The 24,959-nt window shown below is 39.1% G+C and overlaps 1 protein-coding gene across 1 annotated transcript in view; it reads right to left on the bottom strand.

Moving 5' to 3' along the window:
* Positions 1 to 2,489: 2,489 nt before the first annotated feature.
* pip4k2aa (phosphatidylinositol-5-phosphate 4-kinase, type II, alpha a) overlaps positions 2,490 to 24,959 on the bottom strand; it is a 58,359-nt gene continuing 35,889 nt past the window's right edge. The window contains exons 5-9 of the mRNA XM_007889794.2: positions 19,640 to 19,678; positions 15,362 to 15,475; positions 10,263 to 10,518; positions 6,296 to 6,399; positions 2,490 to 4,816 (exon numbers count right to left, since the gene is read on the bottom strand). Coding sequence (XP_007887985.2) covers positions 4,736 to 4,816; positions 6,296 to 6,399; positions 10,263 to 10,518; positions 15,362 to 15,475; positions 19,640 to 19,678 — 594 coding nt within the window. The 3' untranslated portion in view covers positions 2,490 to 4,735. The remainder of the gene's footprint in view (positions 4,817 to 6,295; positions 6,400 to 10,262; positions 10,519 to 15,361; positions 15,476 to 19,639; positions 19,679 to 24,959) is intronic.

Raw genomic sequence — 24,959 nt, forward strand, 5'->3', positions numbered from 1 at the left:
GGAAGCCGGGAAACGAAAAGAGGAATAGGATGGATGGAGATTCATATGGAGTATAAATACTGGTACGGACTAGTTGAGCTGAATGGCTAGTTTCATGCTATACCTCCTAAGAGCTGAGGAAAGTTTACTCGTACTTTTCCAAAGCACAATTCATGAACTATGGAACTGGAATACAAGAATGATTTGAAGGCTCAGTGGTTATAGTTATGAAAAAAATGATATAACTAGGCTTGAAAAATCAGGTCTGTTTTCACTGGTGCAGGGAAAGGGATCTAAAATATCTCTTCAAAATTCCAAAAGGTTTTGAGAAGATAAATATAAAAGGATTATTCTGGATGCATTGTAAATTGGTAACTTGGGGCATAATGATTCTATTCTGTGAATCTGTAGCAGTCAGGGGAAACCCATGCAGTATGCCAACTGCTAAAGGTCTGGGACTGACAATAATAATTATTATAATAATCCTTGTATTAGATATAGCACCTTATCATGTCATAGGTTTTAAAATATAAGGGTGTAGCAAAAGTAAATATTGATCTCTCCCACCCCCCTCTGCCCCAGTCATAGATAATACAGCACAAAAGGATCCCATTCATGATTAACAAGCCTTTGCTGTTTCCCAATTTCCTTGCTCTTTCCTGTATCCTTTAACAGCATTCTGTGAATACTTAGAAACATTTAAAAGAGTGTTGACTATCATCTTAATCATAATAGCCATTTGTGATAAGATATTAAATGCTTTAACAGCTCTCAGGGTGGTAAGTAAAAATAACACAATGATTAAGACTTCCATGTTGTTGGAGCATACATTCATTTAGTCATCAAGACCTGGTATATCGTCAGTGCTTTTATGCAGACTCCATTTTTGCTTGGTTCCATGTTATGAAAATTGGCTGATTGTGATTCAGGACAGACACACGAAAATAGTTCTTTACCCAGAGGGTGATTACCAATTGGAACAGGTTACCAGCAAGAGTGGTTGAGGCCAGAATGCTGGATTCATTTAAAAAACAGCTCGATGCTGTGATGGGAGGATGGATGGTAGGCTGGGTATTCTGTAGGGTAGTTTTCTAACTTGCAAGATTACCACAAGCGTACACTTTTCCAAAATGATGTAGTTACTTCATTCAATAACATGAAACTTGCAAACAAGGTGGCCTTGTACCAAGTCTGTAGAGATTGACTGATTTAAACAAGAAAGACCAAGTGAAGTGGAGTTGCGTTAAAGAATAGGATGGATTTTAGCACGAATGAGAAAGGTAACGCACACAGCTGCCAAAAATACAAAACATTCACAAAAAGAATTGACTGCCCATTGGTAAAGGTAGAGAAGGATTGAGTGGGTTCACTGACAGGGCACTACCTTCCTGAAGTTGTTAGCAACTAGGCTATCAAAGCATTGGCAATTCAAGACACGCTGGAATATTGGTCGAAATTATTTCTGGCTGGTTATGAGAACATGAAGACTGCCTTCAATTAATGGTCCTTAAATGGATCGGCTCCAAAAGAAATAAGCCACTCCTTTGTGTTAGGTGAATTTCTGCTTTTTGGCCTGGACACCATGTGCCTACTTTGGTAGATGTACTTCGAGCTCTTGAGGTTGCCACCCAGCGTGAAGGGCGCTAGATAAATGCATGTAGTTGTTGTTATTGCATTGAGCAGCCCTCCTCTTTTCAACAACTATTTTCAGTGTTTTAGGCTTTTTTAAAAAGCGGGTTTGTGGGGAAATAAAGAGCTCAACTTTCTTTAAAATTGTTTCAAGTAGAAGAGCCCCTCCAGGGGCTTCCTGATGACAGAACAGCAGGCCTAGCAACAGAGATGCCAAGGCGGTCACAGGGGGCAGTGACTTGAAAGGCTCCGAGGCATTACCTGCTTGAAAGGCACAATATAAATGCAATTGTTATTGTTGCAAGCCAAAGCTTTAATGGGTAGGATGGTTCTTGCTGGACAAGCAGTGGGAAGCTCGTCAGTTAAAATATTTTCAATGACAAGCAATGTGCTTTTAGCTGATTAAACTCCAGCAGTGCAGTACCCCAACTACACTCTGGGGTCCCCAAGCCTTGGATCTTGCCAACCTGTACCTAATACTTTCCATTAGGAATTAGGTTAGCAGCATGCGTCCCTCCAAGGAGAGAGTGCGCATTCCACTCCACACACAGGGAAATTTCCATTTGTAAGTGGCGTCCATCTGTAAAACTGTGAGTTGGATACCATTAAGCATAGCGTGCGTGAGACACCCAGCTGACCGCAAAAAAAAACATACTTTGCTACTAATGAAGTCCTTTTCCATAAATTCAAAATGAACTGCTGACACTTTAAGATGCTGAATAGCTGTGAGGGAAATGGATGCCATAAACTGAAGTTGGTAACTAGTTCCTGTGGTTAACGGCTCGATATTCTCCTAAATAAGTTTTGGAAATGTTTGAGTTAGAATGGACATTTGCAGTTAGTAGTACCAGTATGAAAATGATAACAGCAATACAAGTACCTTTTGAGACAACAAAGTGCTTTATTTGATAAAGCAAAGTTTATTATGGAGTGTGTAATTTGCAGCACTAGTACATATTGCATGACGTTGCCTCAATTTAAACAAAAGAACACTTCACCTTACGTGAATGACCAATAAAGACTGCTGCAGACAAAACAATGTGCGTCATATTTTAAGCTACTAAAGCATTTAAAATACACATGAGCCACAGAGGGAAAATGTTGCCAAAATAAATTTTGTTTTAAGTGTACCTCTTTCTCCCACATAGGGCTTGCTTCCTGTAGTTCCATTATTAATGGAAACCACAGCATCCTACAGAATATTTGAAATGAAAGTGACCGGCACAACGATTATGGAAAAAATTAAATTTTTTAAATACATAAAATATATAACTGTACATTTACATTACAGTGTTAACATCACTATACCAAGAGTAACAAAACCAATGTTAAATTATTACATAGCCACAGGGATACCACTGCCTTTGGCCACTGGAGATGCTGAAATTCACTGGAATCCAAGTGCGATCTAGGTAACTGCTACCTAATGTGAAGCGCTTACAAGTTTGTTGTTCAAACAGCATGGATACATTTTTACTAGGAAAGGCATTCTGACACTCCTTGTTTGCTCAGACACCCATAAGTCAAGGGAGAGCACAGTTTAATAATTGTAGGTGATGAAATTGATATAATAGTAGTAACAGTAACTTCAATGATTTAACCAGGGAAAAGGCACAACTGTTGAACAATGTGTACTTTGAAGATATTAAGCAAGGTTAGCTTCCTGTAGCATGGCATAATCTACACAATTGAGATGGTGACGGTAGTACAGAAATTAACATAACTCGATCAATCCCTATTTATTTAAAAGCATCAACAGGTAACGAGGATGGCCACAGTTTCAGGCAACCATTTATTACAATTTACATTACGGCTACAAAACTCAAACAGAAAGGCAACCAAGTGAATTCTGAAATATGACTAGCGTGCTCCTAAATCTTAAATGGTTGGTACTGTATATGAAAATGAGATGAGCGATGGAAGGAGCAATTCACATCAAATTTAATTAGATGCCAAGGCCGCCTTAGAACATTTGCCATTGCAGAGAATTTATTGGAAGCCATGTTAACATGAATTAACTAGCTATGCTTTGACCCCAAACAAAGTCTCCGACCATTGCAAGTTATGAACTATTAGCATAGGAAGGAAAATAATTTTGCTTTTCTAACAACGGGTTAAGTTTAAGTTAAGATATGAAACAAACAAAAAAAATCAATCTGCTAATTCAAGGATAAACTGAACGGTTTAAAAATGGAGCTTCACATTCTATCACTGCGTTCAAACAATTACAGTGAAATCCAATGTGATGATCGTGATATTCATGATGTTAAAGCCTTTAGCATGTACCCTATTTTTTTGTTTTAAAAAGGGAAAGAATGCTAGAAATGTAGTAAAGTGTTGCCCGAAACAATGCTAAATAATCATAAGGCAAATCCTAGCACTTAAAGCGTATCTTTTCTGTACTGTGGCCATTCAGTTTATAAGAACTTCAAATCATCCAACTACTGTTAATAGCAGTGAGCAAAATGTTTTGATTTCTTATTTGCATCCCATCCAAGAACTTTTTTTTCTGAAACATACAATTAGTATAAGCTGCCCAAAGTGGTGATTTAAGACAAATTGACTTTGACATAAATTTACAATACTTTGAACGTTTTATTATGGCAGGACTCCCTTTGAACAAACAATATACCGTATATAGCTACCTTAGGAGTGCCAGCATGCACAATGAAAGTGTAACAATAACAAGTTAAACGAATACTGCTCTGCCTCTTTCAGTTCAAGTGATAAACCGATCCACAGTTTATAGTTTGATACCAGTAATTGCTTGCGTCAATTAGCATGCATTTTCTTCCCGTTTTGTGAGTACCTCTTCCCATAAAGTTCCATCACATCCAGTCTTGGGAGTGTTGTGAAAGCAGTGCACTCTGAGCAGATTTAAAATTTTTTTCCTTTTTTTTGGTAAAAATAAAGTCATTAATAGCAAGTACTGTGCTGGGAGTTTCAGGAAGCAGTTAAAGCTATTTTCCATCAGTCATCTTATCCGGAAGATGTAAACAAGGGAACGCTTTCAGCAAGACGAACACTGCAGATGCCATTTTTTCATTGAGCCCCATTTCTGTCCCACGTCTTCATCACCCCTCCCATCCCCCTTTCCCGCATGTGTCCCCACATTACACTTGATAGGCTATGTCAAGATACTAGCAATAAAATCCAAGAAGCGCTTCGAGTACTGCTCTGGGTTGACTGTGGAGATCTCTGCACCAGCCTATAACACACAGAAAATAGGATTACTATGGTTTCTCTTTAACATATCTCACAATTGGCTGCCACGTTCCACCCAGAAAATATGCAGTCAATTCAATTTACAGTATATTCTGTGAAGTGCTTTGAGACATCTCAAAACGTGTTAAGGCGCTATATCAAATGCAAGGATTATTATTATTATAATTATATTCTGATTTAGCACTCTGTAAATCAGTAACAAATAATCTGGTTTCAGAATATGAAGAATAATAATTTTCAAAAGTGTCCCTTTTCTTCTCATGTCCCAGAATCTGGATCTTAATTGTATGGGTGGAGCATAGCAAGGGTAAAATAAAACCTAAACAATTCCTTACACTTTAGGAAGGGGCAAAATTGTTAACCTGGGTGACATTAGCTTTGAGAAATAGAACTCGATCTAATTTGATTCATTCAGTGTCAGCCAACATTTCCAGGTCAGGTATAGCAGAAGTGTATCCTGCAGTCTAAAAATGGAATGGAGCATTAGTGACATTTTTGATAGGTTTAAGTCTCGAGTCTTTAACCACTTCATGTTCACAATGACGGTAACTCGAGTTCTAAAATATTTTAATTTACCGTTTTCAAATTGATACCCAATCAATAAAATAAAACAATAATATTTAGTTAAATTAGTTAAGTCACTTCTTTGATTTAAAAAAACAGACTAAAAATTAAAATCATATGATCAAGTACTTTTGAGGATATAGATGAACTGAACCATAAGATTGTTTGGAATGGCACAGAATGGTGAATGTGTGGAATAGTCTACCAAGGGTGGTGGTGGCGCAGGCAGATTCTGTCAGCAACGTTAAGAGGGAATTAGGTAACCGTTTGGAAAAGAAACATTGGAAATAAAGGACAGATTAGTGTAGGATTATACTTTGGGGGATTTTTGACCTTGGGACTGGCAGATGGACCAGAGTGAACTTTGCTGGTCCTATACGTTCCAAGATTTTGTACTTTAATCTCGGAGTATCTCCTCCCTGAATAAATTATACAAACATCAGGGATTATCACCAACTGAAACACGGCTCAGTGTAGTTCAGTGGTTAGAGCACGCGCCTCGCAAGCGAGAAGACCTGGGTTTGAATCCCGGCAAGGCAAAATGTTGGGCAAGTTTCCTCACTCCACGCGCCTTTGTTTACCTAGCAGTAAGTAGGAACCAGGTTGTTAGTCGATCGGTGGATCACTTTTCCAGGGGTAATAATCCCTTCAAAAATAAAATAATGATAATAATAATTTGGTCATTCAATCCACTGTTTGTGGGACAGTGCTGTGCGCAATTGGCTGCCGCGATTTGTCCACAAAATATAGTCATTTCACTTTATTCTGCGAAATGCTTTGCGAAGTCTCAATGACGTGATAAGCTGCTATATCAAATGCAAGGATTATTATTATTATTATTATAACTGTAAGAGCCAATGCATTTTAAAAGAAACACATTGTAGGAACAATTACTTACTCCATGTTTGACTGTTTTGGCAGCATGTGCAGCTTTCTTCTTTGCATCATAATGTGTCAGAATGTCAATAATTCCCATAAAGTACACCTCCTTCCTTGGGGAGTCTGTAAAATAAAGTTGCAGTTTATGAACTGGATTCTAATAAACTGCACAGTAAAGTATTTTCAAAGATGGAAACAATTATATGTTTCCATTATAGTTGAGAATGCGATGAGTTACTAGTTAACACGTAACTAGTCACCGTCTCAACTTCTTTTACCTTTGCATAGCATAAAAGAAGAAAAGTGCTCCCCGTGTACATTGATTGATATTTCTATTTATAACTTCTCTTAGGGATAACGTTTTCTTTCCTTTGAAACCTGTTACCTCGTATCCCAATTTGCACCAGATCCAGATTAAAGGCACATGTCATGGCAGCATCCAGGAGTCAGAGCACCTGGATGCACCCATTGTATTCAGATGGTACAACGTTTCCTGGCACAAGTACCTCTGCTTCACAATACAATATGGTTGATATGATATCACCTTCTATACAACCAAATGAAATTCCTTCACAATACACATCATAGATGCAATAGACAGTAAACTCCTGATAACAACTCCTGGCTTAACTTGTCACTACCATTAAAGTATCCATGCCTAACTCAACACACCTGATAACTGGTCGCTGCGGATTTTCCCCTTGGAGCAACGAGTTATCAAGAGTTTGACACCGTGCTCTTCATGTAAGATAACATCCGAGAGCTTCACAGCACTAGGGTTAGACTCTGAGTGAGGGAGAGTTTTGGTCAAAGAGGCAGGCTTTAAAGTAGGATTGAAAGATAAATAATGAGGAGTGTGAGCAGAGGGATAGAGGCAGGGAGTTCAAGAGGTTAGGAGTGTAGTGACTGACGGCTTGGTCCCTGACGGTAGCAAAGAGGGGGAAGGGGACACACAGCCGACTGGTTAGCTGAGAGGGCAGGAGAGCGCGGTTAGAGGAGTGCGGAATGAGAAGATCAGAGAGGTAAGTAGGTGCTAGGGTGTAAAGGGACAGTGAGGAACTTGAAGTCAATCTGTTTGGAGATGGGGAATCAGTGGAGCCTGGCGATTTATGGGGGTGTGGAGTTTAGTGCGGGTGAGGATATGTATTACCTGGAAATTGTGGGCGCTGGAACTCGGGAGACCAGTGAAGAGAAATAATTTATTTATTTCAGAAATAAATTTATTTCAGAAATAAAAGCGGGAGGTGACAAAAGCGTGCATGATTGTTTTGGCAGCATTTTCGTGACACATGGACCAACTGTGTGTGTGAGTAGAGGCCTGTAATAGCACATCCAAGATGGGAAAGATATGCACTAACCCAAATTCTCTCTTAGAAAGTAGCAGTGATATTATTTCATAAAAACAGGTAGGTGGAGTATACTTAAGTACTTCTCCCTCATTTGTCCTGCTTCAAGAAACACAAGTTAACCAAAATGTTTTCCCGTGAATCATCAGTCAAAAGATATTTTTGATATTTCAATTTCAGTCTTTAACTGCCCATATATTTTAGCATTCACTTATTAAAATAAATGCTCACCTGTAAACCAATAATAATGAGCAGGAAACCTATTTATTTCTGTACCAAGGCTTCTATCCAGATTCTTTATTTCCTCTTACACACTTTACAAAGTTTGACAAACACGTGGGAATTTTACACTTTGATCTTGATCAAATTTGTGTGATAAATTTGGGCAACATTGAACACTGAATTCCGTCCGTAACATTTAATGGGTTGAAGTTTCTTTTGATTCATTCAAAAGGCAAACAACGGTAACTTGTTAATATAGACATCTAAAACACAGCTTTGTATCGAAAGTAGATATCTTGACGACGTGCTAAGGCATTATTTAAATGCAAGTATTATTAAATTGTTTTCAAATGTCTAATATTTCAGGATGAGGATGTGGTACATTAAAATTTGGGTATGGCCAGATAATTTTTTCCATTCCTGTATATTTACACATTGCCAATGTGCAACATCCATTTATAAACCTGAATAGTTAAGCTACTTTACAACTTTAAACTCAAAATCACTTTTGACTGCTGAGCACGGAAAGTGTTACAATACTTAGTGTATGTGAAGAAAGACTAACCAACACTGCTGCTGGCTGCTGAATGTAATAGGATAGTAAAACAGTGATCATGTTACATAGGATTGCCACCTCTTGCCAAGTCCAGAGTCAAACATTGGCAGAATCCCAGCTATAACTTCACGTTTATAGGCAACATGAATGCAGTTGGCAAGGTGATGGGAATGTGTTCAAGCCACAAACGTCTAATTACTTGCAGCCAATCACACAAACGTTCAAAGACTCTGCCTGACCGGAATGTAAAGTTCCACAATTAATGGTTATGTTTCATTGCTAAAATACAGCTGAGCCAGGCTAACATGTTTTCCAGGTGCTACTCAGCAGTGGACAATTAATTGCTATTTAATTGTTAATGTTTTTCATATGACTGGTGTGTGATACAGAATAATGCTGGGCAATCGTGTTGATAATAATAATTCTTGCATTTGATTAAAGCGCCTTATCACATCATCGAGACGTCTCAAAGCGCTTACAGAATATGCTGTAAAGTGAATTGACTGTACATTTTGTGGGCGAAATCGGCAGCCAATTGCGCACTGCTGTGTCCCACATTATTTTTTTGTGTGATGAAAACATAGTACCTCCCAGTCAAACAGACTTACTTAAAATAGATTCTAAGAGACTTCACTTAATTATATTTAAAACCATGGGGTAATTCAGATGAAGGTACATGCCCCTTAGGAATGTGTGAATCACATTCCTAAACTATCTTTTCATCTTACTTGCTCTCAGTTACCCTTCAAAGTAATTACTGATGACTGTAATAGAGAAATCCATTATAAAACTTGAGGTGTTTAAATTTAATCTTTAGTTAATTATTCATTTTTAATGATAAAACTACACAACTACTTGATTCATTTAATTAGAGCTTGTGAATGTTTACCACATTGTGATTTACTGCAACGTTTGCTGCATTGTTTGTTCCACAATAAACATCTTCTTGTGAAATATATACTGAGAATTTTATTTTAAACCTAACAGTTGAAGCATGATAGAGAGGCCATAGATTCAATTTATCTTTTGGATCAGGGCATTGACCTGAAAACTCACAAGCAAAGTCAGGAGTGAGTTATGGTCAGTATCCCTGGAATAGATACAAATCAGATCCCCATGGCTTCTTTTCATGCTCTCTGTTTATATTGCAACCAAGCCAAGAGTTCAATTTGAAGTGTGACAGCAGAAATATCACAAAATAATCCTTAAAATAAAAAATGGCGTTCCTAATTAGTAGATCTCAAGCCATGAAAGTAAGCAACTTAATTTAAATTTGTATGTTTTTATTTGGGATTTTTTTTGTTTATTTAGATTTGGTCTGTAAGAGAAAATTACGTTAGCACAAGTATGCTGTAATTTGTCTTTATGTAAATTTTACCAAATGGCTGACTCAAATTAATTCAGATAATACTGACAATTCAAGTCCTGTAGCTCAGTGGTTAGAGCACATGCTTTGCAAGCGAGAGAGCTGGGTTGATTCCTGGCAGGGCGAAACCTTGGGCAAGTTTCGTTAATCTATATGCCTAATGATAATCCTTCCAAAAAAAAAAATCGGTCACTTCAATCCACGGCTGTTTGTGGGACACTGCTGTGCGTAATTGGCTGCCGCATTTCGCCCACATAATATGCAGTCAATTTGCTTTACAGTCTATTCTGTGAAGCACTGTGAGATGTCTAGAAGACGTGAAAAGCCTTATATCAAATGCAAGGATTATTATTATTATTATTATTATTAATACAATTAAACATTCATTCTCTGTGTGGACTTGCCAGAATGCCATTAATGGAAATAACAGACCAAATCTAAATAAACAAAAAAACATCCCAAATAAAAACATACAAATTTAAATTATGTTGCTTACTTTCATGGCTTTTTATGGCATAAACATCAATAGTTGGGTCAAATTCGCCGGGTGCTAACGGCCTTGAGCTGTTCAGTATATTTCCAGGGCTGTCAGGAGGAGTTCCACAAGAACCAGTAGTGTGGGCTCCAGCTCCATCACTTTCTCCTTCTTCTTCATCATTTTCCTCAAATTCTATTTCTTCTTGTTCCGCTCTCTCAACGTCGTGAATACCCACCAGAAGACTGTAGTCCATGATCTTGAGCTGAGCAAGGAACTATGGCACAGTTAAAGAAAGTGTCAGAAAAGCCATTGAACATTGATTATAGAAGCAGGAACAAAATTTTAATGATGTACAAATCAACTTGAAGAGAACTTCATTGATAAATAAATAAAATAATAATTTGTTCATTCAATCCACGATTGTTTGTGGGACACTGCTGTGCTCAATTGGCTATCGTGTTTCACCCACAAAAATCTTCAGTCAGTTCACTTTACAGTATATTCTGTGAAGTGCTTTGAGACGTCAATGAAAAAGCGCTATATCAAATGCAAGGATTATTATTATTATTTTATGATAATATACACCATTAAGCCAAATGGTAGTGAATCAAAAACTTTATATGAATCCCTCAGGCTTTTTTAAAAAAAATTCAATTGTAAATGTTATAAAAGTGTAACCTTGGAATACATTTTAATTAATAAACAAGTTTCAGAAACAATGACATAACAATCACCTTTTGAATGGAGTTTTTTTTACAGAAAGTAACAGGTTTTGCTATTGCAAAAAAGAACGATTGATGGAATAAAGGGCATTAAGCAATACATTATTACACTGTTCAACAAGTTAATACCAAGAGGGTACACAATTTAAGATAATCCAAAATGAATGAAATATTTACAATATTTTAATTACAGTAAAATCGTGTGAAGCACTTTGAAACGCCTCAACAATGTAATAAGGTACCATATCAAATGCAAGGATTATTATTACTGAGTATTTGGAAAGTCAAATTCTCTATCAGGAAGCAGGGTAGAGAGATTCATTTAAAGTATTCTAGATTTTTTTAATCAACCAGGTGTGCTGACACATACACAAACTGATCATCAGTTTAAGAGTATTCAAACTAGACAGAGATCTATATATGCATGCCATCTACACTTGGAAACTTCCCCATGTCTGGAAAGAGTGCACTGTCTACTTGGAGGAATACACCCTCCTTACCTAATTCTGGAAAGTATAAGGTGCAGGTTGGTGAGGACCAATGTTGGGGCTTCATAATGTGTGACGGGGTACTACTGGTGTTCAAGCAGCTAAAATTTTACGGTTTGTTATTGAGAGCATGTTATGTTGGGTAAGCTTCTCGTGGTTTGCTTAGCTAAGATCAGCCCATTTTTCAGACTTTGGTTTGCAAGGGAACACGAACTGAGAGGGAAGAATCCCTGGTCCCAGTTGAATGGACCTCCAAGTCCTCTCATTGAGCAACACTGGATGGGTTTTCATCCTGAGTACTGCAGACCTGCCTGGCTCAGCAACCAGATAAAGTTGGTCATTCAATTCATAGCTACAAATTGGCTGCCGTGTTCACCTAAAAAACTCAGTCAGTACGATCTACAGTAAAATCGTGTGCAGTGCTTAGAGACATCTCAACAATGTAATAAGGCGCCATATCAAATGCAAGGATTATCATTATTACTGAGATCGCTACAAAGTGTTGACTTGAATCTGATATTCGGTTGCCAAGGAATGCTGCCACCTTTCAGCCAGTCCCAAAGTGACCCGACTAACCTTCTCTCCCACCAATAGATTTTGAAGAGAATTATATAGATACTTGAAAACAAATGTTAAAGGGTATGACGAATATGCAGATTGAGGTTCAACTAAAAGCTCATGTGGAGAAAAACACCGATGCAGATTTAATGGTTGAATGACTCATTTCTGTGTTCAAATATTGGAGGATTCTGTGTTGATGAATTATTTTCCCAACAGTGACAGTAACCATAACCATACTGGTTTGCTTTTGCCCTTCCTCCCTTCTTGAATAACAAGGAAGGTGCAGTGAGTCACCTATCAAGTGACAAATCTTTTTTGGTGATGTAAACAGTTAATTCATTCTCGGTCTTTCAAACAATGGTGATCAATGATTGTGATGCCAGGAGTCTCTAAGTTTTTTTTCCAAAAATCTCTAGTTGATCACTAGGAAAATATATTTCTTCTATATATTAAACACAACCAGAAGCCAAGATTTACATCTACACCCACTTCTACTTTAAGAATATATTTTGCACACACATATACTAAGAACTGACTTATTTTGAATTTGAATTGGGACTTTGAATAATTTCATTTATACAATAGCCACCTTAAAATGTATTCTCCATGCTACACATTTAATATTTCTGCTGTTTGTCAAAATTCATGCAAAAAGTGCAAAATTGGTAGTCATATAGCAATATAACAAAATGCCACTTTTATTTGAAGAGTATCATCCCATTTTTACCTGTCACCTAATCAACTTGCAGTTCCTATTGAATGATCATAGTGATTAAAATGCAGAAGATATCAGCTACATGCAGACAGCTGCTTTTCAGATACCTTATAAACCTTTCCATTTCACACAGATTATTATGGTAAACTTGCCTTTGAAAAAAGAGTGAAAAGGTCATCTAAGCGTATTACAATATTAAACAAAAGCACACAATCCTCAGTCTCAGACTGTAGGCTCACTCCTCTCCTCAATAAGAATGGTCATTTCATTAATATCTCTGTGAATGTTGTGAATCCAAGCCATGATGTTTAACGCATTTCATTAATATATAATTTTTAAAAATACTCTCGGCATAAAATATATTTAAAAAGCCAAACATTTTGGTCAAATACAGTTGAATATGAATTGAAACTTGTCTGAATGTCCTCAACTCCTCAAATATTCGGCTATTAAACCTAATTTCATTCACTTATGCAATATTTTGGTAGTAAGTGATAGTTACCAGACTATATTTTCGGTGGACAACATCAAAATGAAAAAATTATCTTGTCGAAAAAAATCCTTGCAATTGATATAGCATCTTATCACGTCTTCGAGATGTCTCAAACTGTTCACAGAATATACTGTAAAATTAATTGGGTATATTTTATGAGTGAAACGCAGCAGCCAACTGCGCACAGCAAGTGACCCACAAACTGTCATGGATTGCGTGAGCAAAATTTTTTTCTTTTTTTTTGAAGGGATTATTACCCCAGAAAAGCGATCTGCCAATTGACTAACAACTGGGTTCCTACTTACTGCAAGGTAACAGAGGCGTGTGGAGGAAGGAAACTTGCCAAACATTTTGCTCTGCCTGGGAATTGAAACCAGGTCCTCTCGCTTGTGAGGCAAGTGCTTTAACCACTAAGTTATAGGACTCCGATTAAAGCGGATTTAATGAGTAAAGTATTTAAACTACGTATAATTAAATATGTTCTGAAGAGACTAGAGGAAAAACAAATTCCTCACAGTACCTTAAATTTAAGATTACAATTGTGTCTATGCTGGTTCCTTTAAGAACAACCCTTTCAGTCCCACTTCTCCATATCCCATAGTTGACTCCCTTTAAGGTAAATTATCTCATTCCCTTTTGAAACCAATATGGATTATGCCTCAAACCTCCGCTCCTGCAGGGCATTCCATATCCTAACTACTGTGTCTGAAAAAAATTCTCCTAAGCTCCCCATTTGCTTGTTTACTAAACTAACTTGAGTTGATGCCCTATATCACTTATATCAACAGTGCATTAATGTTTGATTATATGGATAGCTGCATATATGGAGAGTAAAATATCGAAGTAGCAGATATGAAATGCAAGCTGTCCATTCAAATAAATCCTCCCTTTACTTTCTGCCAATCAAAGGTCTATTTATGATATTTGAAAATATTAAATTTGATATGTAATTGAAAAAATGTAATCTTTTAGTACTTGTGCAAATTCAATTGAGGAATATACAAGAAGCATTGATAAAATCTGATCCACGATTCCTTGTAGTGTATTAAATAATCTTGGTTGTACTTGCATATTCTTTTTAATATTTTGGGTCTTATAGGTACCAAATGCATTACTTCCAAAGATATGACTGACAACATTTCTTCATGTTATGGCCCAAAGCACCAATGTCTGACCTTCCTCATGACAGGGCCAATCATTCTGTCTCTATGTCAGCCTGCCCATTATGGTCTCAGTCTTCTCTTCTATCCTCTAGATGTGTACCTTAAATATTCCATAGACCTTCTATCCAGCTCCAACACACTATCCCTTTTACCTTATGTTTTACTCTATGCGTTCCAAGATGTTATCATCAGCGTTCCAAGAAGTTATCCTGTGTGAAAGGTGCTATATAAAAGCTAGCTGTGGGTGTAAAGTGCTACTGGTTCTGGCTTATGTTAAAGGAGCTCCATGTAGAGAAGGCTGCGCTATCACCATGAGTGCCCCACTGAAGAAGACATCACTTTTGCTGGAATAACTCTGCTGTCAGAGTGCTCCCTGTCCTGAGTGCAAGGCTCTGCATGTCAACTCCAGCTTGTTCATGTTTCAGAACAAGATGCAAAGAGGCATGCACCGTCAAGCACATGATTTGGAATCAGGGTGGAATAGATTGCTTGCGTGTGCTGGGCAGTTGGAAATGTGTGAGGTGTAAACTGAAAGGGAATGTGTGAGAAATAAGCTGAAAGGGAATTGGATAGCTATTTGGTGAAGAAATCAATTGAATTACATTAGAAAGAGCCTTTTTTTAAAAAACAAAGTTAAAATGTTTTACATTTTGTAGTTCAGTACATTCCTACTTTTCTAAGTATGTACTAAACAGCTCTAAACTTTGTGCTCTAAGACTAACTAAATTCCCCTGAAATTGATTTTGGTACAAGTACCAGAGAATCTCTCATGAATATAAGGGGTCAGCACAACAATGAAAGATCAGAGTTAGAGCACGTTAGAAGAAGACTGCAAAGGCTGAGCACCTCCTTAGTTGAGACGTCTCAAAGCGCAAAGGGAGAAAACACAAGTGAACAGTAAATTGTCCATACAAGAAGCTTGGCTACCTTCTAAAACAGCAGCTGCAAGGAATAAACTTCTTCCCTCCCTCTTACCTCAACATCCTTCCTGAGCTTTTCTTGGAACATCTTTTTATTGTTTTCGTCGATGTAGATTTTTTGGCCGTTATTAATGAAATCATTATCCTTCAACGTTGGTAGCTCCTTGGCCTGTGTAACAAATGCACGGCATAATCAGCTAAATTTGCAGTTATGAAGAGCATCTTCCTTTTTATTAAAACAGTGTTAATAAAAATATTTCATACACTGAGAAGAAGTGACATGAATGAACCAGAGGTGGCGCTAATGTGTTGCATCAAAATCATTGCTGGTCTAATGCTGAAGGACACAGCATAAAAGGAATACATTTCAGTCATTCAGAAATACAAAAGTATTGAGAAGATAACTATTAGATTAACCCACAGCAATATGTTAAATAGAGGTCCAAAACGGAAGAAAAAGTCTTGATTATATATGGCACAGCATAACTGAGCAAGACAAACTTTATAACTGGATTGCAACAATAGACTTGGGCAGTGCTTTTCTATGTGTTCAAAAGAATTAGATTCACCATAATGTATATAAAGATAAGAAGCCACAAATCACACTGTTTTTCCAATCCTGTACATTGCCGTGTCCTTCATTTACAGCGTTCTAAGAATAGCTTAAAAATATTCTGTAAATCAATTTTGGCACAAGTGTCAGTGAATTTCGCATTAACTTAACGTTAGCTCACAAGGAATGGTCACTGTTCAAAAAAAATTAGGAAACTTGAGATGTTTAGACAAAGTAGGATCAAGAAAATGCAATATACTGAAACAAAAACAGAAGTGGCTGGGAACACTCAGCAGGTCAGGCAGCATCTATGGAGAAAGGAAAGTGAGTCAACTTTTCGGGTCCACGACCCTTCGTCAGAACTGGGGCATAGTGGGAGGGAGAGGCTTTTAAGGCCTAACAGAGAGGGGGGAGGCAGGGCAAGGAAGACAAAGGAGAAAATGGGGTAGAGGACAGGGGATGATGGATTAAAGAGGTGTTAATGATGCAAAACAAGGGGGGGGGGGTGGAATTGCAACGAAGCAGGGGAATAGAGATGTTAATACTGCAAGACAAAGGGGGGGGGAGAGAAGATTGCAACAAAACAGGCAGACCAGAGAAGATCTAGATGCTGCTGACCTGCTGAGTGTTCCCAGCGAAAGTAGAGTCAAGGTTCAACTCAACCTGTTTTTTAAAAAAAAATCCATTCAAAGCATTAATTACTAAAAGGAAACTACAATAGTGTGAAAGAGTTGGAGGGCACATCCTATAGTGCAGTTTTGGTCTACAAACTATATTTTGGATATAAGGCCTTGCAATCATGGCCTACAGTATTTCAGAAAAATGAACAAGAATTTTATGGAATCAACCATTTGGTAAAAAAAGTGTTCTCTACAGAACTACTAGTCAATAACATTGGTCAAAAAGTCTACACACAGGAATACAAGCAAGTTCAACTGAAATTCACTTTTACATGCTGTATTGAATTTGCTGCTTCATTTCACTGGGTGGACGTTTATTGCTGGTGTAAGCGAATGCTTACTTTTAATTACAGTTCTGAAATGTAATACTTGCTGATTCAAGATAGTATGCTTCAAGACTTCTTTGCACATTAACCTTCCTGGCATTTGCTGCTGTTGTTTTTATTTGAATACTTAACATCAGCACATTCTACACCTCAAAGTCTGATTCTGCTTTCAATGCCAGGTTTTAATCTGGTTTTAAAAGTGTCGGGCTACCTATTTCTCAGATTTAGAATCTACAAATTGAAATAATCCCCGAATTTGCTTTTGAACTTCCTTATAGGTATTTCTTACTGAAAGCCTTGATAACACCCTTCGATTTAAAATCCAAAGGGATGGTAATCTTGCACCTAATTCTAGAGGTTTCTAATTTAGGTTAAAACATGTTTTGAAAATAGGTAAATGGCAAAAAAGTCACTGTGCTCTGATAAAACCTCAACAACTCAAACTCTAATATAGTGAAATAAATAGAGTAGTTAAAATGAGGAATAGAGAAAACCAAAATAAAAGTATTTGCATATAAATATTTTTTAACAGAATAGACAAAGAGAACACCGTTCACAATAATAATAATGCTTATTGCAGGAAATAACAACCCAAATAACTTATTGCCCTTCTTTTCTTAAACTCCTACTTAAAAATAATTACTAATCATTCCTGCATTTCTCTAGCCCATTTACAGAGTTTCTGTAATAGAGTTACTCAGGCATCACACAGTCACTTGGTGCATAAAAGCAAAGGGGAATGGAGCCTGCTTTGTTTTTCCATTAAATCACTTGCTCGTTCTCCCCATTACCCTAAGGCTATGCTGTCCTGCTATTTGGCAATTTGTCTTAGTTGTCTGCAGTGAGTGAGGTGAAACGTAAGGCCCTCTTTTTTGTTACACCAGGCCCATGGAAACAAAATTTATGAATCCTTTCTGTGCGAATGAGAAACCTAAATCTTCAAATCTAAAAATATTCAGTGTAGGAATTTACTACATTTACTAATCCTCGAAAAAGTATAGATACAACAACATTACATTTATAGAGCGCCTTTCACGTCGGGAGGACGTCCCAAAGTGCTGAACAGTCAGCTGTCGGGGCCCGAGCATGGGGGAGGGGTGGTTTAGGGGTGAGGAAAGCAGAGAGGTGGGAGGGCGACCAAAGGCACGGTTGAAGAGAAGGGTCTTGAGACCGGCCTTGAAGGAAGCAAGGGAGGGAGCGAGGCGAAGGGACCGTGGGATGGAGTTCCAGAGTGTGGGGGCAGAGAGGCTGAAAGCCCGGCCACCGATGGCGGGTCGGGCAGGAGACATGGAGCAGGCCGGAGCCTGATGAACGGAGGGAGCGGGCAGGTTGGTAGGGAGTCAGCAGGTCAGAGAGGTAGGAGAGGGCAAGGCCATGGATGGCCTTAAAGGTGAAGACGAGGATCTTGAACTTGATCCTCTGGGGGATGGGGAGACAGTGGAGTCGGGCGAGGGTGGGAGTGATGGGGTGCGCAAGAGTACACGAGCTGCAGAGTTTTGGATGATCTGTAGCTTGTGAAGGGAAGAGTTGGGAAGGGAGGAGGGAGTTCCCGTAATCGAGCCTTGATGTGACGAATGCGTGGGTGAGGGTTTCGGCAGCCTGAGGGGTGAGGGAATGGCGGAGTCTGGCAATGTTGCGGAGGCAGTGCCGGCCATGGCGCGGATGTGGGGGACAAAAGACAGTTCGGGGTCAAAGAAGATACCCAGGTTCCTGACTGGCTTAGTGATGGTACAGAACTACAGTTTTTATTAGATTTAGTTTGTCAAAAGTAAACCAGGAATTGCAACTATCCCCAAATCTATTAGTTTTCAGTATGTTTATATGGGATATTGCAGAACGCAAATTTGCTGTCACATTTGGCCACAAATATGTAGTCACTATACTTTTGAAAAAAACTCCAAAGTATTTGAGATGTGATAAGGAGTTATGTCAAATATAAGGGATTATTTATATCAACATGGAAGAGTTTAATCAGCTCATTGTAAAATTGCTAGCAAGTTACAAAACTGATATTAAGGTATACTTTCCACTGAAGTACAAATGAATCAATAATCGCACATGACTGGCAGAGTATGAAGGACATGTGCTGTTTATTAATTTTTTTATACATTACAGGATATAATGCAATACATAAGGGAGAAATGACTAGAGTGGTGAAGTAATTTCCTTAATTACATGATTCACTTTTCTCTCCAAATAACTACAGGAAATATTTCTCATTACTATGCCCTCCTGTCATGTAGTTTGGCCCCGTTGCTTCCTTCAGTTGAATGTCAACAAGACCAAAGCTCTCCTGTTTGGCTCCCATCAATACTTTCTCAACTCAGGTGTTGACTGCATTGATCTGACATTTACACATTCCACCTCACAGAGACAGCGCACCTCTCAAGAGTCTTGTTTGCTCCCCCCACCCACCACCCCAACTGTGCTTCAAGCTCCACATCTGAGCCTGTCACTCACTCAGTTTACTCTCACTTATGCAACATTACCCCACCTCTGCTGCCTCACAGAGAGGGAGAGGGAGACAGAGAGAGAGAGACACACGTGGACACACACATACACACTCAGAAATAGTCAAAGTGGAAATGAGAGTCAGAGAGAGAGAGAGCCAGGCACAGGTAGTATAACTCCAATGTATTAAGTTGGCCAACTAATTTCTATTTTACAAGTGGGGCCAATTAGCTGACTTTTTGCCTATCTGCAAATGGGCCGGGACCAATTGGTGTGGCTATCAGTCCTGTGGGGTACGAATACAATTTGAAACTCCATTTTACCTTTTCTTTGTCACTAGCTTCTCTGGCCACTGTGGAACCCTGAAAAACAAATGAATGTATTGTTACATTGCAACACACAGATTAAGCCCCTGAATGTTTTGGGAATAATAAAAGCATTTTTTGAAATCATGAACTTTATGCTCTGCAGCTATCATTTACTGAACATTAGTACTCAGCACATCTACACGGTACTTGACACATCACACCTGCCCTGAAATAGTCTTATTAAAGCCAGCTGCCTTGAGGGCAATCTGGTAGTGTGGCGTGATGAAGCATGAGGGGATGGAATGTGGGTCTGCAGATGCACTCTCCAGACTGTAGCGTTCCCAATCTCAATCAACTGTAGGAAGATCACAAGCAGAGACCAGGCACTCCCTACAACTAGAGATACGTTCATCGTCTGCCTGCTCTTGAACACCTGGTAGCCGCTTCAGAGTAGCACTAACCAAAGCATCGGAGCTGTTCCTCTGCCTACTCCTCTTGGCTTCAGTGGGTATGTGCTCTGGAGCAAAAGAATATGTGGTACACCTAGCAAATTAAATAACCACAACAAAAAAGCAGCTTATTCTTTATCTAGGGAAACCCTCCCTACCTATGTACTTACCCACTTTTCCTCCTGCTTGGTGCTCTCCATAAGTTTCATTTATCCTACTATATAAATCCTATTACAACACTTTGATACCATAGATCACTCCATCCTCCTCCACAGCCTCTCCTCTCACCTCAACCTTCAAGGTTCTGTCCCTTGAATGGATTAGGTCTTATCTCTCACACTGTCTCCAATTTGTCTCCACCAATGGTTTCTCTTCCAGCCCCCGTACAATCTTATGCAGTGTTCCTCAAGGCTCTGTCCTCGGTCCCCTCCTCTTCAACCTCTACATGCTCCCCCTTGGTGACATCATCTGCAGACATGGGGTAAACTTCCACATGTACGCGGATGACACCCAACTCTATCTCCCTGCCTCCACCCTCGATTCCAGGACAACTGATGTCCTGACAGACTGTCTGTCTGATATCAAGTCCTGGATGAGAGCCAACTTTCAATTAGCTGACTCAAACAGTTGAATGTCAGCAAAACTGAGCCCCTCCGCACCTCAGTAACCACGGTCGCACACTCCACCTCACCAAGCCAGTCAGGAACCTGGGCGTCTTGTTTGACCCTCAACTGTCCTTTCTCCCCCATATCCAGGAAACTCCCTCCTTGTTGGCCTCCCCAACTCTTCCCTCCACAAGCTGCAGATCATCCAGCTCTGCAGCTTGTGTCCTCTCCCACACCAGACTCCACAACCCCATCACCCTCACCCTTGCTTGGCTCCACTGGCTCCCTATCCCTCAGAGGATAGAATTCAAAATCCTCATCCTGAAGGCCCCCATGGGCTTGCCCCTCCTACCTCTCTGACCTGCTGACCCCCTATCAACCTGTCCTCTCCGTCCATTCAGCAGGCTCCGGTCTGCTCCAGGTCTCTCGCCCGACCCACCCTACCATCAGCGACCGGGCTTTCAGCCTCTCTGACCCCACCCTTTGGAACTCCATCCCACAATCCCTTCGCCTTGTTCCCTCTCTTGTCTCCTTCAAGGCACGACTCAAGACCCTCCTTTTTGACTCTGCCTTCAACCGCCCTCCTACCCCCTCTGCCGTCCCTCATTCCAGCCCTACCCTCCCCCCACCACGCTCAGGTCCTGATCCCTGACTGTCCAGTGCCTTGGGACATCCTCCCGACGTGCAAGGCGCTTTAGAAATGTAATTTTGCTGTTGTTGTAGTCACAACACCTCGAGAAACACTGTTACTTCAACAGTTTGTGTTTGAGTATTTCTGACAAGGCAAGCACAACAGTGAATGCAGTAGTGATCCTATATGTCGACACTGACCATCTATTCAAATTAAACTGAGTTAAAAGGTTGAGCAGTGTAATTTGCATTGGCACAATTACCTATTACATAGATCCTAAATACTTTTCTCAGCAAACAATGAGAAAAGTATATTTGGTTTAAAAAATGAGTTATTCGCTAAGGAATATATTGCAGGGAATTTGAGGACAAAATCCGTGACAAAAATACAGCATATAAGTCCATAAAGAATAAAATCTATCATTTCTTCAAGGGAGACTACAACTAAGGTATCCAGAAACAGCATCTGTGAAGCGGAGATGATTTGTGCTGGAATAAGGAATTAACATATAGAGAATACGCAGATTTGCCATTACACATTTAGGACTGAAACTCAGACTCTAGCTGTAGCCTTGTAGAAAAGGAACAAGTGAGTAAACCATTGAATGAAGAAAAAGACAGTTGGATTAATCATAAAATATAATAGAATTACATGAAGCATATCGACTTTACGTGGCAAAGATACTTTCCTGTACTTAATAATCCTTGCATTTGATATTTGAATGCCTGTCAAGCATAAGAGAAAAGGCATGGGAATACAATAAATACAATTTACATTTATTTAGCGCCTCTATTGTCAGGAGGATGTCTGGACCACACCACAGTCTACCATTGCACTCTCATCACATCCACGTGCAGACTAGATTATTCCAATGTCTCCCTAGCTCTACCTGTACAATTCCTGTTGTGAAAGGCACTATATAAATACAAATTGCTGTTATTAACATGGATAATAAAGTGTTAAAGTACTAGCATCCATCCTGAAGACATATTATTAGAAGTTAAAGGTGAGTGTCGGCCTAGACTATAGGATCCAATTTGGTTCTTGAGCCCATAGCCTTGTGACCTAAAGGCATGTGTTATGAACTGAGCCAGGCTGACGGCTGTACAGAACCAAGCTGGATAATCAAGGTAAAACCAGGTCTTTAAAAGGGTGAAAGCCATAGATAATGAAAGTGGGTTGTTTAACTTAACTTAATAGTGTGAGTGTAGAAACAGAAGTTCTAAATACACCTTTAATCAGCGAGATACCTTTGTCACTTCTCGGCTGGACTACTCTAATGCCCTCCTCGCTGGTCTCCCCTCCTCCACTATTCACAAAACCCAGCTCATTCAAAACTCCACCGCTCGCATTCTCACCCGCACCAAACTTTGTACCTCGATTACTCCAGTCCTTGCCAAACTCCACTGGCTACCTGCCACAGAGTGAATCAACTTCAAGATCCTCACTCTAACATTTAAATCCCTCCATTCCTTGGCAACCCCCTATCTCTCTAACCTCCTCTCTCCCCACAGCAGTACTCGCTGCCTCCACTCCCCTGGGTCCGGCCTCCTCCACACCCCCTGAATCCTCCGTTCCACCATCGGCAGCCGTGCCTTCAGCCACTACTCCCTGAAACTTTGGAACTCACTCCCTCAACCCCTTTGCTTCGCCCCCTCCTTCCCCATCTTCAGGTCGCGCCCAGGCCTATGGTTACTTTTCCCCTCCCCCTGGTTCGGCCTTGGGCTCCAGGATTGTTAAGCGCTCTGAGACGCCGCCCGATGCAGAGGGCGCTATATAAGTGCAAGCTGTTGTTATCAGCTTACCTTTTCTCCTCCTACAGCAACAATAGTAAATAAGAAGAACAGATTCCTAAGTAAAACAGTAAATGCTATTTTCACAGAATAATTACTTAATCCATCACGGATGTTACTCCAATTATTTCCTCTTGAGTTCTGCAAAATTCCTCTAAAGCTCCAAAGATAAGGCAAAGGTTTAGAACATCATTTATATTGCTCCTTTGCTAAAATTATTTTACTCACACGACTTTTCAGTGGCATCAGCACTACAAGAACCTCACCCAACATGCAGGATTCGATCATCTCTGACCTTCAATTTTATTCCTAATTAGAGATTTATACAACTGCTTTATTTAATAAAAATAACGAATTGATATGCATTAACTGCTTTTGGGGATAGTTTTGCTCCACATACCCACTGTTTAGAACAGGATTTTCGGGTCACTGGCTTTGCTCGAGACTTACTCATTTTCTGCTCATATTATTCATGGTTTGGCAATTAAAACCAGGTCCGACTACTCATTAGCATTCTGAAGATCTCTTTGACACCTTCTGATCGCTTTAGAGAAATGCAGTGAATTTATAATGTTTCATCGGTCTAACTCTTAAAAAGATCACTGGAACCTAAGTGTTTACCAATTTTTCAGTTTAAGTTGAAGTAGACTTAAACACAAAATACAATACAGCAGCCAAGTCCAGTACTGTACTTTACTTTAATAATGTTATAAAAAGCAGTCACTGATTGCGTCTAAGCAATCGATCACAATGGACTTTCACATCTCCCTTCCAATTGCTTCCTATCTATCTATTTTATCTCAATTCTACTCTCACCCTCCACTCAATTATACTGATTCCTTGCCACTTCTCTTAATAGCCTATATAGTACTCTCTATCTACCTGTTCACCTTGACCTGGTAATCGCCAGCATATTCTGCACTTGATTCACTCATCTGTACTAATGTCCATCCCTTTGCATCTCGTTCACTTTTAAGCAGTTCTATAAAGTGCAAAAACAAAATAAAATAGGGTTGAGTTTCTCTTTAAATCCTGAAAGAAATACAATTCTCCTCACAAAGTTACAGGCCTATAAATAAACAACTGTTTTCAGATTGTTACATCCTTGCCTCAGGGCTCTCATACATATTTATCTCTGAAAACAAAATTACTGTTGGAAATGGAAAGAAGCAAACGGTAAAAAACATAAAGCACGGAATGAGAAATGACCATTCAACCCAATTTCTGAACTTGTGTTAGATTGATTGAGCTGTTGCACAAGGCTCTTCCACAATTAGGCCTCTATTTAGATCTAAGTTGGTGCAACAGCAACATTAATTATAGTTTTCAATCATAAACAAAGCATGCTGTATAATTATTGGAATCATTTCAAGACCACCTCAAACACGCTAACAACTCTAGAAGTGTATTCCTCTGCATCATCAAGTCTGCAAGAGGTTTTTCCTTAAAAAACAAGGTGAACAAAACTCATGTTGAAATTCTAACCATATTGATGGCTTGGATTCGGTACAGATCTGCTGTAACCCGATATATTGGGGATGATCCTGTTTCAGGAAGTTTTAATTACAAAGAAGATAAATTTTATAATTGAAAGAGCTGATCTGAAACCCCATACTGTATTTAGTCTGATTAACACTTTGCAAAATGCTGCAATTATGGACAAGCATTGCCATCAGATTAAGGGAGTAATCCTTTTTATAATGATTAATATCCTAGATTATGAAGAGGAGTTTGATACAGCTTTTGCCAAAACCAAAAGAATGAAGACAACACATCAACAATGATGGAGAGAACATAAATTGAAACAACAGGATCATTTGCTATACAAAATCATTTCTTGTAACTAGTGATAGCTCC

The sequence above is a fragment of the Callorhinchus milii genome, unplaced genomic scaffold (genome assembly GCF_018977255.1).
Source record: "Callorhinchus milii isolate IMCB2004 unplaced genomic scaffold, IMCB_Cmil_1.0 Scaffold2, whole genome shotgun sequence".
NCBI lineage: Eukaryota > Metazoa > Chordata > Chondrichthyes > Chimaeriformes > Callorhinchidae > Callorhinchus > Callorhinchus milii.